Here is a 17,093-nt window from a genome sequence, read left to right as displayed (position 1 = left end):
TGACACGATCCCGACCCTGCAGCTGCAAGTTTATTGCATTCAGATGACTCGTAATGTCACACAGAAAAGCCATTTCACACAGAAACATTTCGTCTCGGAGTTGTGTTGTGTCTTTCCCTTTGCTGTCCAAGAACAGACAAATCTCCTCACGAAGCTCGAAACATCTTTGAAGCACCTTTCCCTGGCTTAGCCATCGCACCTCTGTGTGATAAGGCAAATCACCATGCTCCGTTTCTAACTCCGTCAGAAATGCCTTGAACTGGCGGTGATTCAAACCTTTGGCTCTGATAAAGTTAACTGTGCGCGTGATGATGCTCATTACATGCTCCATTTTCAAGGCTTTACCGCACAACGCTTCCTGGTGTATGATACAATGATAAGCTGTCAGCTCACCTGTCGCGTTTTCCTCTTGCATCTTTTCCCGTATCTTCGCCACCAGTCCGCTCCTGTGTCCACACATCGCAGGTGCTCCGTCGGTTGTCAAACCCACGAGTTTTTCCCAAGGCAGCTCCATCTCATTTACACATCTTGACACCTCTTCATACAAATCATGCCCCGTAGTTGTGCCATGCATAGGACGTAAAGCCAAAAACTCCTCTGTCACGCTTAGGTTGGAGTCCACTCCGCGGATGAAAATTGACAACTGGGCAATGTCAGAAATGTCGGTGCTCTCATCCACAGCCAAGGAATATGCAATAAAATCTTTTCCCTTTTTCACAAGCTGCTCTTTTAGATTGATGGACAACTGGTCTACTCTCTCGGCAATGGTGTTTCTGCTCAGACTCACATTTAAAAAGAGTTGCCTTTTTTCTGGGCAAACTTCGTCACAAACTTTAATCATGCAGTTTTTGATGAAATCCCCCTCCGTAAATGGCCGGGCTGATTTAGCGATCTCTTCTGCCAAAATAAAACTGGCCTTGACAGCAGCCTGGCCTTGTGATTTGGCTTTTTTGAACAGAGCCTGTCGAGATTTGAGGCCTCGTTTTAATTCCTCTGCCTTTTGTAGCCTTTGTTCCATGTCCATATTCTTGTTTTTGTCCGCGTGTTTCGTTTCATAATGTCGTCTCAGATTATACTCTTTCAGTACCGCCACACTTTCTCCACACAGAAGACACACAGGTTTTCCAGCTACCTTCGTGAACATATACTCCGACTCCCACCTTGTTTGAAACCCCCGGTTCTCAGTATCCACCTTCCGTTTTGCCATTTTTGATGGGTATCTGAAAGTTAATTTTACTGTGATGCTGACGACTGCTGTGCCAATAAATATTGAAATGAAGCAGCCTACTGCTCGGTGCGTCACCTTTGCATTGTGGGAAATGTAGTATTGGTGCGTGTAAAAGATCTGCGGGCTGCCGGCTTGCTGCGGGCCGGTTCTAATAATAAATCAAGATCATCCCAGGGGCCGTAAAAAACCTTCTTGCGGGCCGGATGTGGCCCGCGGGCCTTGACTCTGACATATGTGATATACAGGGTTCTGGTACAGAGTCGATGTGTGGGGGCACCGGTTAGTTGAGGTAATATATACATGAAGGTAGAGTTATTAAAGTGACTATGCATAGATGATAACAACAGAGTAGCAGTGGTGTAAAAGAGGGGAGGGGCAATGCAAATAGTCTGGGTAGACATTTGATTAGATGTTCAGATGTCATGGCTTGGGAGTAGAAGCTGTTTAAAAGCCTCTTGGATCTAGACTTGGCCCTGCGGTACTGCTTGCCGTGCGGTAGCAGGGAGAACAGTCGATGACTAGGGTGGCTGGAGTCTGACAATCTTTAGGGCCTTCCTCTGACACCACCTGGTATAGAGGTCTTGGATGGCAGGAAGCTTGGGCCCAGTGGTGTACTGGGCCATTCACACTACCCTCTGTAGTGCCTTGCAGTTGCCATACCAGGCAGTGATGCACCTGTAGAACCTTTTGAGGATCCGAGGACCCATGCTAAATCTCCTGAGGGGGAAAAGGTTTTGTCGTATATGGCCTCAGTATTGTTATTTTATTGTGTTACTTTTTTGTTCTATTTTTGTTTACTTTAGTTTGTTTAGTTAATATTTTCTTAACTCTATTTTCTTAAAACTGCATTGTTGGTTAAGGGCTTGTAAAGTAAGCATTTCACTAAGGTCTACCTACACCTGTTGTATTCGTCGCATGTGACAAATAACATTTTATTTTAATTTGACACACACACACTACATGGGCTTGTCAACACTGATAAAAGGCTGTCGGGTATTCAGTCCATGGCCTGAAATTGTCAGACTGTTCAACAGTAAACCTCACTTAAACCAGGGTTGAACCTAGGTTGTCCCTATGCCTTAAGTCTTTGTTCAATGGATGAGCTAAAGCCAAGGCATTATCTAAGGGCAGCTAACAGTCCTCAGATCTCAAGCAAGATCACTGATCATGGGAACAAAGTTCACCAAACCACTTCCGCTACATCTACAAAAGATCAAAGATCAACTTCAACTAGTATTTAGAACTGTATTAGAGACTGTCTCTAGGTAACCCTTCCATCTGTTGGCTCCTGGAGAATGGGAAAGTCATCCTCTTTGTAACGCCATATAACAGTCATTGTTAACACTTCTGTCCCGCTCCTGCAGGGAATAAGCCCCGGGAGTCTTGTGGGAAGACATGCCAGGGAGACAGGGATGATGAGTGGATGGGGGTCAGCCTCGCCCGGCAGGACAAACCCAATGGCAAAATACTGGTGAGTTCAAAGGTCACAGTACAGCCCTGTACATCTGTTTGAATCATCCGTTTCATCTGTGTGTCCAGAAGTCTATACTTGCACATTCCCTTACATTGGACCCGTAGCACTCACGTCTGTAGCCAATTTCACTCCAATTTGCATACCGCACCAACAGATCCACAGATGATGCAATCTCTATTGCACTCCACTCCACACTGCCCTGTCCTACCTGGACAAAAGGAACACCTTTGTGAAAATGCTAATCATTGACTGCAGCTCAGCTCAACACCATAGTGCCCTCAAAGCTCATCATTAAGCTAAGGACCTTGGAACTAAACATGCCCCTCTGCAACTGGATCCTGGACTTCCTGAAGGGCCGCTCTCAGGTGGTATGGGTAGGTAACAACACATACGTCATGCTGATCCTCAACACAGCCTGCGGCTATGGAATACTGACCTGTTCACCGGACGTGCTACCCGTCCCAGACCTATTATTTGACCATGCTGGTCATTTATGAACATTTGAACATCTTGGCCATGTTCTGTTATAATCTCCACCCGGCACAGCCAGAAGAGGACTGGCCACCCCTCATAGCCTGGTTCCGCTCTAGGTTTCTTCCTAGGTTCTGGCCTTTCTAGGGAGTTTTTCCTAGCCACCGTGCTTCACCACCTGCATTGCTTGCTGTTTGGGATTTTAGGCTGGGTTTCTGTATAGCACTTTAAAATATCAGCTGATGTACGAAGGGCTATATAAATACATTTGATTTGATTTGAACACAGGGGCCCCTCAGGGGTGAGTGCTCAGTCCCCTCCTGTACTCCCTGTTCACTCATGACTGCATGGCCAAGCACGACTCCAACACCATCATTAAGTTTGCTGATGACACAACAGTAGGTAGGTGTTTCACCGAGAGGAGATCAGAGACCTGGCCGTGTGGTGCCAGGACAACAACCTCTCCCTCAACATGATCAAGACAAAAGAGATGATTGTGGATTACAGGAAAAGGAGGACCGACCACGCCCCCATTCCCATCGACGGGGCTGTAGTGGAGCAGGTTGAGAGCTTCAAGTTCCTTGGTGTCCACATCACCAACAAACTATCATGGTCCAAACACACCAACACAGTCGTGAGGAGGGCACGAGACTGAAAAGATTTGGCAGGGGTCCTCAGATCCTCAAAAGGTTCTACAGCTGCACCATCGAGAGCATCTTGACTGGTTGCATCACTGCCTGGTATGGCAACTGCTCGGCCTCCGACCGCAAGGCACTACGAGGTAGTGTGTACGGCCCAGTACATCACTGGGGCAAAGCTTCCTGCCATCCAGGACTTCTATACCAGGCAGTGTCAGAGGAAGGCCCTAAAGATCGTCAATGACTTCAGCCACCCTAGTCATAGACTGTTCTCTCTGCTACCGCATGGCAAGCGGTACCGGAGCGCCAAGTCTAGGTCCAAGAGGCGTCTCAATAGCTTAAGACTCTTAAAGAAGAAGTTACAGGTCTGTGAGAGCCAGAAATCTTGCTTGTTTGTAGGTGACCAAATATTTACTTTCCACCATAATTTGCAAATAAATTAATTAAAAATCCTACAATGTGATTTTCTGGATTTTTGTTTCTCATTTTGTCTGTCATAGTTGAAGTGTACCTATGATGAAAATTACAGGCCTCTCTCATCTTTTTAAGTGGGAGAACTTGCACAATTGGTGGCTGACTAAATACTTTTTTGCCCCAATGTATCTATCCTACCCTGCCTTAGTTAACAAACAGATCACCGACCATTTTGAATCCCATCGTACCTTCTCCGCTGTGCAATCTGGTTTCCGAGCTGGTCATGGGTGCACCTCGGCCACGCTCAAGGTTCTAAACGATATCATAACCGCCATCGATAAAAGACAATACTGTGTAGCCGTATTCATCGACCTGGCCAAGGCTTTCTACTCTGTCAATCACCACATTCTTATCGGTAGACTCAACAGCCTTGGTTTCTCAAATGACTGTCTCGCCTGGTTCATCAACTACTTCTCAGACAGAGTTCAGTGTGTCAAATCGGAGGGCCTGTTGTCCGGACCTCTGGCAGTCTCTATAGGGGGGCCACAGGGTTCAATTCTCGGGCCGACTCTTTTCTCTGTATACATCAGTGATGTCGCTCTTGCTGCTGGTGATTCTCTGATCCACCTCTACTCAGACAGCAGCATTCTGTATACTTCTGGCCCTTCTTTGGACATTGTGTTAACTAACCTCAAGACGAGCTTCAATGCCATACAACTCTCCTTCCGTGGCCTCCATCTGCTCTTAAATGCTAGTAAAACTAAATGCATGCTCTTCAACCGATCGCTGCCACACCTGCCCGCCAGTCCAGCATCACTACTCTGGACGGTTCTGACTTAGAATATGTGGACAACTACAAATGCCTAGGTGTCTGGTTAGACTGTAAACTCTCCTTCCAGACTCACAATTAGCATCTCCAATCCAAAATTAAATCTAGAATCGGTTTCCTATTTCCCAACAAAGCATCCTTCACTCATGCTGCCAAACATACCCTCGTAAATCTGACTATCCTACCGATCCTTGACATCGGCGATGTCATTTACAAAATATCCTCCAACACTCTACTCAGCAAATTGGATGCAGTGCATCACAGTGCAATCCATTTTGTCATCAAAGCCCCATATACCACCCACCACTGCGACCTGTATGCTCTCGTTGGCTGGTCCTCGTTTCATATTCGTCGCCAAACACACTGGCTCCAGGTCATCTATAAGTCTTTACTAGGTGAAGCCCCGCCTTATCTCAGCTCACTGGTCACCATAGCAGCACCCACCCATAACATGCGCTCCAGCAGGTATATTTCACTGGTCACCCCCAAAGCCAACTCCTCCTTTGGCCGCCTTCCAGTTCTCTGCTACCAATGTCTGGAATGAATTGCAAAAATCACTGAAGCTGGAGACTCATATCTCCCTCACTAGCTTTAAGCACCAGCTGTCAGACCTACTCGCATATCACTGCACCTGTAAATAGCCCATCCACCTACCTCATCCCCATATTGTTATTTTTTTTGCTCCTTTGGACCTCAGTATCTCTACTTCATTGAATGTGCACATTCATCTTCTGCACATCTATCACTAGTGTTTAATTGCTCAATTGTAATTACTTTGCCAGTACGGCCTATTTATTGCCTTACCTCCCTAATCTTACCTCATTTGCACACACTGTATATAGACTTTTTCTATTGTGTTATTGACTGTATGTTTGTTTATTCCATGTGTAACTCTGTGTTGTTGTTTGTGTCGCACTGCTTTGCTTTATCTTGGCCAGGTTGCAGTTGTAAATGAGAACTTGATCTCAACTGGCCTACCTGGTTAAATAAAGGTGCAATAATAAAACAATTGTAAAAAATCAGAGGGCAGCTGGCTGGGTATGTTTAGGCTTCAGTCCCTGGCCCCTCCACGGTGGTGGTCTTCTAACCTTACTTTTTGAAGTGTTTTTTCTCTCTTTGGCCCTAATGCCTGCCCCTGGCCCTGTTGGACATTCCATGGCCCTGAAGCTTGCCTCTGGCCCTGTTGGACATTCCATGGCCCTGATGCCTGCCTCTGGCCCTGTTGGACATTCCATGGCCCTGATGCCTGCCTGGGGGACATTCCATGGCCCTGATGCCTGCCTCTGGCCCTGTTGGACATTCCATGGCCCTGATGCCTGCCTCTGGCCCTGTTGGACCTTCCATGGCCCTGATGCCTGCCTCTGGCCCTGGGGACATTCCATGGCCCTGATGCCTGCCTGGGGGACATTCCATGGCCCTGATGCCTGCCTCTGGCCAAGGGGGACATTCCATGGCCCTGATGCCTGCCTGGGGGACATTCCATGGCCCTGATGCCTGCCTCTGGCCCTGGGGGACATTCCATGGCCCTGAAGCCTGCCTCTGGGGGACATTCCATGGCCCTGAAGCCTGCCTCTGGGGGACATCCCATGGCCCTGAAGCCTGCCTCTGGGGACATCCCATGGCCCTGAACCCTGCCTCTGGGGGACATTCCATGGCCTTGAATCCTGTCTCTGGCCCTGGGGGACATTACAGTTCCATGAAGCCTGCTTCTGGCCCTGGGGGACATTCCATGTCCCTGAAGCCTGGCCCTGGGGTACATTACAGTGCCTTCAAGCCTGTCTCTGGCCCGGGTGGACATTCCATGGCCATGAAGCCTGGCCCTGGGGTACGTTACAGTGCCTTCAAGCCTGTCTCTGGCCCGGGTGGACATTCCATGGCCATGAAGCCTCTCTGGCCCTGGGGGACATTGCATTGCCCTGAAGCCTGTTTTTGCCATGGTCATTCCCCATTTTATTACTTCCATTATCTGAGGGAGTATATTGGCATAATGTTCATACCACTTCCAATGGTTATTATGCATCAATCACCTTGAAAGAACCTCTAAGTATTTAACATGCTGTTTTCCCTTACAGGTGGTTTATAGATGTTCAACTATTAACCTGGCCTCTAACTCTTACCTTGACCCTACCACGATCAAGTTGTTGCTTATCAACAGAGTTGCACTTTATATGTTGTTGATAGTAGTAGACCATCTGTAAACGGACTCATCAAATAAAGTGATACAAAAACATTTAGATTTTATAGCAAATCAAGTGGCAGTTTGTCCCAGTAGTTGTTTTAAACTGTCCATCAGGTTTGGTGATAACAGAAAGATAGTGATGTTCCGGAGCCATGTGTCCATGCATGGGGCCCCTGTAGATCCCTGCTGACGTTTGTTTTTATCTCATCTGAATGGACTCAGTGACTCAAGTTTCTCTGCAAGGACCGGCTGCTTGGCAGATGTGGCTCTGTACTGTATGTAACAAACAATCAAGTGCTGATCTAGGATCTGTTTTGTATTTTCGATCACAATGAATAAGATTACATTGGCACGTGGAATCTGCCTACTCTGAGATGCTTATAGCCCCTGAACTACAGTTATTTCATCTGTGTGTTGCTGAAAGAGGCCTAAAGTTTAACCAATAAGCTGTCTTTAACGGAATACCTAAACCAATCAGCTCTCAGACAGGACAGCAGCATGTGTGACAATGGAACAGCTCCATAATTTGGTCTCTGATCCTGGTAAAAAAATAAAACCTTAACATTATGGGCAAACTAAAGTTTAGTACTTGTATAATATACTGGTACTTTGTAGTGAGTAGGCATACTGCTTGTGTTCTAGTACTGAATATGGTTTAGTAGCTTGTTGGAACATCAATAGTACTGCTAGAGCTGTAGGCCAGGCTGCTCTGTTAGCACTGTAGGCCAGGCTGCTCTGTTAGAGCTGTAGGCCAGGTTGCTCTGTTAGAGCTGTAGGCCAGGTTGCTCTGTTAGAGCTGTAGGCCAGGCTGCTCTGTTAGCGCTGTAGGCCAGGCTGCTCTGTTAGAGCTGTAGGCCAGGTTGCTCTGTTAGAGCTGTAGGCCAGGTTGCTCTGTTAGAGCTGTAGGCCAGGCTGCTCTGTTAGCGCTGTAGGCCAGGCTGCTCTGCTAGCGCTGTAGGCCAGGCTGCTCTGTTAGCGTTGTAGGCCAGGCTGCTCTGCTAGCGTTGTAGGCCAGGCTGCTCTGCTAGCGTTGTAGGCCAGGCTGCTCTGCTAGCATTGTAGGCCAGGCTGCTCTGCTAGCGTTGTAAGCCAGGCTGCTCTGCTAGCGCTGTAGGCCAGGCTGCTCTGCTAGCGTTATAGGCCAGGCTGCTCTGCTAGCGCTGTAGGCCAGGCTGCTCTGCTAGCGCTGTAGGCCAGGCTGCTCTGCTAGCGCTGTAGGCCAGGCTGCTCTGCTAGCGTTATAGGCCAGGCTGCTCTGCTAGCGCTGTAGGCCAGGCTGCTCTGCTAGCGCTGTAGGCCAGGCTGCTCTGCTAGCGCTGTAGGCCAGGCTGCTCTGCTAGCGTTATAGGCCAGGCTGCTCTGCTAGCGTTATAGGCCAGGCTGCTCTGTTAGCGCTGTAGGCCAGGATGCTCTGCTAGCGCTGTAGGCCAGGCTGCTCTGCTAGCGCTGTAGGCCAGGCTGCTCTGTTAGCGCTGTAGGCCAGGCTGCTCTGCTAGCGCTGTAGGCCAGGCTGCTCTGCTAGCGCTGCAGGCCAGGCTGCTCTGCTAGCGCTGTACTGTAGGTCCGACTGCTCAGCTCTAAAACACATCAATCTTTCTCAACACAGCCATCCTTCTGCCAGACAGTCATCTGAAGTCCCTCTCTGTGTCCACAACCTGCTTCAAATGGCTGTGTAACAGACTGGACTGGACTTTTTCAACAGTATATGAGTAAGAAAGAAATGTGAGGTGGGAGGGTGGGGAAAAGCGTCAAGAACGTAACTGTCTGGGAATAGGGTGCCATTTGGCACAGAGTCTGAAGTCTGACCACATTTCTGTGGCATTATTTGTGCAAAGAAGCTTGGAGACCACTGCCATAGTTTCCTATTTCCTTACAACACACACTTAGTTTTGGAATGTTTATCCAAAACACAGGAGGCTAAATGATTCTTTGAGGAATATTGTCAATGGACTATTTATTTATTTAACCTTTATTTAACTAGGCAAGTCAGAAATTCTTATTTACTATGACGGCCTACACCGGCCAAACCCAGACAACGCTGGGCCAATTGTGCACCGCCCTATGGGACTCCCAATCACGGTTGTGATACAGCCTGGAATCAAACCAGGGTGTCTGTAGTGAGATGCAGTGCCTTAGACCGCTGCACCACTCGGGAGCCTAAAATATGAATGAAGAAAACAACTTTCTTGGACCGGGGGATTTTACTGTGTGCTGTTTACCTTTGTATCCCAAAAATGGAGTTGTTTAAAAAATGCACTATAAAGTTTTGAATGTCAGTTGAGTTCTCTTATTTTGGGGATTCTCTTGATTGTGATTTACAGTGCTTGTCTATTTACCTCTGTGAGTTGGTTCCACACTGGGCTGCTGCACTCTGGAGAGTCATGACCTCTTTGTGTTCATAGCCCAGAGGAGCATTGCAGTAGAGGACTGTTAAGACTCAGTTATTACAGTAGAGGACTGTTAGAACTCTGTTAATACAGTAGAGGACTGTTAGAACTCTGTTATTACAGTAGAGGACTGTTAGAACTCCGTTATTACAGTAGAGGACTGTTAGAACTCAGTTAGTACACTATAGGACTGTTAGAACTCAGTTATTACAGTAGAGGACTGTTAGAACTCAGTTAGTACACTAGAGGACTGTTAGAACTCCGTTATTACACTAGAGGACTGTTAGAACTCCGTTATTACACTAGAGGACTGTTAGAACTCCGTTATTACACTAGAGGACTGTTAGAACTCAGTTATTACAGTAGAGGACTGTTAGAACTCAGTTAGTACACTAGAGGACTGTTAGAACTCCGTTATTAAACCAGAGGACTGTTAGAACTCAGTTATTACACTAGAGGACTGTTATAACTCCATTATTACACTAGAATCATAAAACACGGGACGAGATGTTAAAAACTGTCCATTGTGCCAATAGATGGAATGCACTCACATGAGATTTGCCGTGATGTTGACAGAGTGGAATGGGAGGTTTATTTCTTAGACTGGGTTAAGATGTCAATTTTGGGACACATCCTCAGTAGTGTGCCTTCGAATCAGTGGGTGTTTCGGCCTCAGTTATTACACTAGAGGACTGTTATAACTCCGTTATTACACTAGAGGACTGTTAGAACTCCGTTATTACACTAGAGGACTGTTATAACTCCGTTATTACACTAGAGGACTGTTATAGCTCCGTTATTACACTAGAGGACTGTTATAACTCAGTTATTACACTAGAGGACTGTTAGAACTCCGTTATTAAACTAGAGAACTGTTATAGCTCCGTTATTACACTAGAGGACTGTTATAACTCCGTTATTACACTAGAGGACTGTTAGAACTCCGTTATTACACTAGAGGACTGTTATAACTCCGTTATTACACTAGAGGACTGTTATAGCTCCGTTATTACACTAGAGGACTGTTATAACTCAGTTATTACACTAGAGGACTGTTAGAACTCCGTTATTAAACTAGAGAACTGTTAGAACTCAGTTCAGGAACATTTCACACTACTGACCTGAGCCGAACCAAGCTGAACTGAGCTGGCCTGGTTGTGCATCCACTGCAGTTGCTGGAACTGTGCTGAAATTGACATGTGTAAAGAAATAACCCTGCCTGTGGATGCACACGAATACTAGGAAGGAACCCAGGATGTTATGATGAACATGTTATGAGAACTGTTAGGAACTCAGGATGTTATTATGAAGCAGGGGTTTTTCTTAATCTGATGTCCGGATAGTCACACCACAGACTAATGAGACCAGGGCCGTTATGGTCACAGTTGGCTGTGGCTTAATGCCTTCTCTTCTCTTAGAACAGTTAATTTAGCAGCTTGGTTAAGGTGTGTGGGGGTATGATGGAGTGGGTGTATGTGTGTGTGTGTGTGTGTGTGTGCGTTAATTTAGCAGCTTGGTTAAAGTGTGTGGGGGTATGATGAGTGGGTGTACGTGTGTGTGCGTGTGTGTGCGTGCGTGCTGCGTACATCTGTCATCTTGTCTGTCTGTCCTGCCGCCTGTCCACCTTTCTGCTCTCTGTTATCTCAGAGTAGGCCAGCAGATCCAGTCACACCTGAGTGAGACGTCACGTCTGTCTTTGTGTTCTGACTGTGCCTCTCTTGTGTCTGATGCAGGCCTGTGCCTCTCTTGTGTCTGTGCAGGCCTGTGCCTCTCTTGTGTCTGATGCAGGCCTGTGCCTCTCTTGTGTCTGATGCAGGCCTGTGCCTCTCTTGTGTCTGATGCAGGCCTGTGCCTCTCTTGTGTCTGCTGCAGGCCTGTGCCTCTCTTGTGTCTGATGCAGGCCTGTGCCTCTCTTGTGTCTGATGCAGGCCTGTGCCTCTCTTGTGTCTGATGCAGGCCTGTGCCTCTCTTGTGTCTGATGCAGGCCTGTGCCTCTCTTGTGTCTGATGCAGGCCTGTGCCTCTCTTGTGTCTGATGCAGGCCTGTGCCTCTCTTGTGTCTGATGCAGGCCTGTGCCTCTCTTGTGTCTGATGCAGGCCTGTGCCTCTCTTGTGTCTGATGCAGGCCTGTGCCCACCGTTGGAAGAATGTCTTCTATGACTCTGAGCTCATCCTTCCCCATGGTTACTGTTCCATCATCCCTCCTACGCTACAGGGCCGGACCCAAGCCCTCATCCCCTGCTACGAAGGTACAGTCGTACACACACACACACACACACACACACACACACACACACACACACAAACCACCTCTACAGGGTAGGACCCCAGCCCTCATCCCCTGATGTGAAGGTACGGTAATGTCCTCAATGGTTCTCAATCTTTTTTGGTTACTGTACCCCTAATTACATTTTGCTCTGCCTGAAGTACCCCCTCATGAACGACTGATCAATAGGTCTATTTTCTCATGAGTACCCCCTTTATAGGCCACTTACTCTGGCGGGAACTAGTACCCAAGGTTGAGAAACACAGCTTTACACTTCAGGATTAGTAAACTATACACAGTGTCTTCAGGAAGTATTTACACCCTTTGAACTTTTTCTACAGTTTGTTGTGTTACAGCTTGAATTTAAAATGAGTTCAATTGTACCCCACACATAGATACAATTATCTGTACGGTACCTCAGTCGAGGAGTTAATTTCAAAATCAATTCAACCATAAAGACCAGGGAGGTTTTCCAACGCCTCGCAAAGAAGGGCTCCTGGGAAGAGATTTTTGATGTTCCGATTCCATGGCACAGGGTGTATGAGTTGATATATAAAACGACGCAAGATTCAAGACTTCGTGCTTTTCAGCTAAATTTATTTTACGGAATTCTTTCCACCAACAAAATGTTGAATATTTGGGGCATAAAATCATCGAAGCTCTGCAGATTTTGTTGTAAGGATACAGAATCAATAGACCATTTCTTTTGGTATTGCCTTCAGGTAGCCTGCTTCTGGTCTCAGGTTCAGGAATGGCTGAAAATGCATAACATTGATCTAAAATTGACCTTAGAAATAGCATTGTTGGGAGATCTGGAGAGACCTGGTCAGTCAATTACTAATATACTAACTTCTTAGTAAAAGTATTTATCTTAAACTCGCAATCTGTGGATTCTATTCATTAGATAGATTCAAACTATATGTTAAACATCACAGCATAGTTGAGAGACAGACAGTTGAAGTCGGGGGTTTACATACACCTTAGCCAAATACATTTATACTAAGTTTTTCACAATTCCTGACATTTAATCCTAGTAAAAATGCCCTATCTTAGGTCAGTTAGGATCACCACTTTATTTGTAGAATGTTAAATGTCAGAATAATAGGAGAGAGAATGATTTATTTATTTATTTATTTATCACATTCCCAGTGGGTCAGAAGTTTACATACACTCAATTCGTATTTGGTAGCATTGCCTTTAAATTGTTTAACTTGGGTCTAATGTTTTGGGTAGCCATCCACAAGCTTCCCACAATAAATTGGTTGAATTTTGACCCATTCCTCCTGACAGCTGGTGTAACTGAGTCAGGTTTGTAGGCCTCCTTGCTCACACACACTTTTTCAGTTCTGCCCACAAAGGTTCTATAGGGTTGAGATCAGGGCTTTGTGATGGCCACTCCAATAACTTGACTTTATTGTCCTTAAGACATTTTGCCACAACTTTGGAAGTATGCTTGGGGTCATTGTCCATTTGGAAGACCCATTTGCGATCAAGCTGTAACTTCCTGACTGATGTCTTGAGATGTTACTTCAATATGTCCACATAATTTTCCTCCCTCATGATGCCATCTATTTTGTGAAGAAGCAAAGCACCCCCACAACATGATGCTGCCACCCCCGTGCTTCACGGTTGGGATGGTGTTCTTCGGCTTGCAAGCCTCCCCCTTTTTCTTCCAAACATAACGATGGTCATTATGGCCAAACAGTTCTATTTTTGTTTCATCAGACCAGAGGACATTTCTCCAAAAAGTATGATCTTTGTCCCCATGTGCAGTTGCAAATCGTAGTCTGGCTTTTTTATGACGGTTTTGGAGCAGTGGATATAGGACTTGTTTTACTGTGGATATAGATACTTTTGTACCTTTTTCTTCCAGCATCTTCACAAGGTTGTTTGCTGCTGTTCTGGGATTGATTTGCACTTTTCGCACCAAAGTATGTTCATCTCCAGGAGACAGAACGCATCTCCTTCCTGAGCGGTATGACGGCTGTGTGGTCCCATGGTGTTTATACTTGCGTACTATTGTTTGTACAAATGAACGTGGTACCTTCAGGCCTTTGTAAATTGTTCCCGAGGATGAACCAGACTTTTGGAGGTCTACATTTGTTTTTCTGAGGTCTTGGCTGATCTTTTGATTTTCCCATGATGTCAGCAAGCAAAGAGGCACTGAGTTTGAAGGTAGGCCTTGAAATACATCTACAGGTACACCTCCAATTGACTCAAATGATGGCAATTAGCCTATCAGAAGCTTCTAGCTTCATTTTCTGAAATTTTCCAAGCTGTTTAAAGGTACAGTCAACTTAGTGTATGTAAACTTCAATTTTTTTTTTTTTTAAGTTACTTTGAATGACAAACTTACATCAAACTTAGATCATTACATTCGTCTCGAATGGTGGAGGGGCAGCTCTCGGGGAACTGTTGGGGGGGATCTTGGATGGTTGGGGGCCTTGTAGTTGGGAGCTTTGGCCGATACATCGCTGGTTCGGTCTCCGATTTCACTTGGTGTGAGATCTGTCAACGTGTCCTTGGGCGGGCGCTTGACCCTGGTTGCTCCTGTGGGTCACTCTCGATGGGAGTCTGATAGATTGCTGAATGTAATGTTGAGTGTCTTCACTGCAGTTAGATTATATTTTTAATATTCAATAAAAAAATACAAAATAAATTAGGCCACCTATTGGTGGACGGGGATACATGAAAAAAGCAGACATTGAATATGCTTGTACAGAACAAAAATATTCCAAAACGTGCACCTGGTTTACAATAAGGCATGAATCTAAAACTGAAAAAAAAAATGTGGCAAAGAAATCTACCTATGTTTGTTGCAAACCCAATACAACACGCTACTGAGTACCACTCTACATATTTTGATGGCTGCATCATGTTATTGGTATGCTTGTCATTTGCAAGGACTAGAGTTTATGATAAAAATAAACAGAATAGAGCTAAGCACATGCGAAATCCTAGAGGAAAATCTGATTCAGTCTGCTTTCCAACAGACACTGGAGACAAATTTACCTTTCAGGAGGACGATAACCTAAATCACAAGGCCAAATATGCACTGGAGTTGCTAACCAAGATGATGTTGAATGTTCATGAGGGGCCTAGTTACAGTTTTTACTTAAATATACATGAAAATCTATGTCAAGACTTGAAAATGGCTGTCTAGCAATGATCAACAACCACCTTGACAGAGCTTGAAGAATTTTTAAAAGGATAAAGTGCAAATAATATTGTCCAGGTGTGTAAAGCTCTTAGAGACTTACGCAGAAAGACTCACAGCTGCAATTGCTGCCAAAGGTGATTCTAACATGTATTGGCTCAGTTGGTTGAATACTTATATGATCAATATATATTAGTTTTTTATTTTTCGTATTTCTTTTTCAATTTTTTATTTTTAATTTTTACAAATGTTAGAATATTTTCTTCCGCTTTGACATTACAGATTATTTTGTGTAGGTCATTGACAAAAAAATATAATTATATCCATTTCAATCCCACTTTGTAACACAAAAAAGTCAAGGCGTGTGAATACTTTCTGAAGGCATTGTGCATGAATGGCTTCATACAAACAGACATTAATGTCATGGTTACTGCACAGTAACTTTCAATGGAATTCTTCCTTCAGCTCACAATGTACACAACATATAGACAGAGATACAGACTGAAGTTTACTGAGTTTATAAGGAGGATGAGGGGGAGAGGCCTTGTGTGTTTAAGCTGTGTGTGTACATCCTAATCCGTCTGTGTACATGCTGTGTATACCCTCGGCCCCGGGTTAGACAGTGCAGGGATTTTATCATGACACACGTTCTCTCCCGGGTCTCACAATGAGTTATAGACTTGCACGCGCGCACACACACACACACACACACACACACACACACACACACACACACGGCTATCAGGCACCGTAAGAGCCTTGAAATGTTCTCTCTCAAACCAACTCAAGAGAGAAATATGAGCTCAGTCTTGCAGGACCCAACACCTGGAGATTCCAAGGACACAAACACACTTCGCTATGCTGCTAAAGGATAAAATATTCCACACACTAACCAGGTTTCCATCCAAACTTTTTATACGAGTAAAGTACATGTCGGATAAAAATTGTCATGACGACAGGACTAATGGAAACAGAACATTTTTCTGTGAACTTTCCAAATGTCGTCAAACAAAATAAGCTAGACAAGGTGGGATCTTTTTGTATCTGTAAAATTAATTATGCAAGAAACATTGGGCGCTTTAATGTGCAAATATTGATATAATAAACATAATATTGAAGTAAACTTGAAGTCAAGTGAATGAAATTGTAAGGTCATGCCACTACAACTCAGGAAAGCATACAGTTTATTAGGCTACAGATGAAATATGTTCTGATGAACTTCACAGGGTGGTGAAAGTGCAAGGTGACGATCTTGATTCTCTTTTCCAATAAATATTGAGGGTCTTATTCTGGTGACATGATGATCGATGCTTAGCTGCCGTTTGACATAATCTTGCTTTTTCTGTCCATAATAATCTCATCAGGTAGACTATACCCGAGCTGTTGGCTAGAGCACACGTGCCAATACCAGAGTGCCCCCGCCCGCATAGGGTCAGAGTGCCCCCGCCCGCATAGGGTCAGAGTGCCCCCGCCCGCATAGGGTCAGAGTTCCCCCGCCCCCATAGGGTCAGAGTGCCCCCGCCCCCATAGGGTCAGAGTGCCCCCGCCCCCATAGGGTCAGAGTTCTCCCCCCCCCCCCCCCCCCCCCCCCCAAGAGGCAGAGTTCTCCCCCCCCCAAGAGGCAGATCCCCCCCCCCCCCCAAAAGGCAGAATTCCCTCCCCCACCCAAAAGCAGAGTACTCCTCACCCCCACAAGAGGCAGAGTTCCCCCCCACCAAGAGGCAGAGTTCTCCTCCCCACCCCAAGAGGCAGAGTTCTCCTCCCCCCCAAGAGGCAGAGTTCTCCTCCCCCCAAGAGGCAGAGTTCTCCTCCCCCCCAAGAGGCAGAGTTCTCCCCTCCCCCCCCAAGAAGCAGAGTTCTCCTCCCCCCCAAGAGGCAGAGTTCTCCTCCCCCCCAAGAGGCAGAGTTCTCCTCCCCCCCAAGAGGCAGAGTTCTCCTCCCCCCAAGAGGCAGAGTTCTCCTCCCCCCCAAGAGGCAGAGTTCTCCTCCCCCCCAAGAGGCAGAGTTCTCCTCCCCATCCCATAGAGGCAGAGTTCTCCTCCCCCCAAGAG

General features: G+C 46.0%; 1 protein-coding gene across 1 annotated transcript in view; it reads left to right on the top strand.

Annotated features, from left to right (window-relative positions):
• LOC139381458 (integrin alpha-9-like) overlaps positions 1–17,093 on the top strand; it is a 145,372-nt gene that overhangs the window by 11,376 nt on the left and 116,903 nt on the right. Inside the window, exons 3-4 of the mRNA XM_071125006.1 lie at positions 2,593–2,699; positions 11,745–11,868. Of these exons, the coding sequence (XP_070981107.1) occupies positions 2,593–2,699; positions 11,745–11,868 (231 nt within the window). The remainder of the gene's footprint in view (positions 1–2,592; positions 2,700–11,744; positions 11,869–17,093) is intronic.

This window comes from Oncorhynchus clarkii, chromosome 23 (assembly GCF_045791955.1).
Source record: "Oncorhynchus clarkii lewisi isolate Uvic-CL-2024 chromosome 23, UVic_Ocla_1.0, whole genome shotgun sequence".
Classification (NCBI taxonomy): domain Eukaryota; kingdom Metazoa; phylum Chordata; class Actinopteri; order Salmoniformes; family Salmonidae; genus Oncorhynchus; species Oncorhynchus clarkii.
Note: the sequence above shows the minus strand (reverse complement) of the source record. Positions and strands in the feature narration are given on the sequence as shown.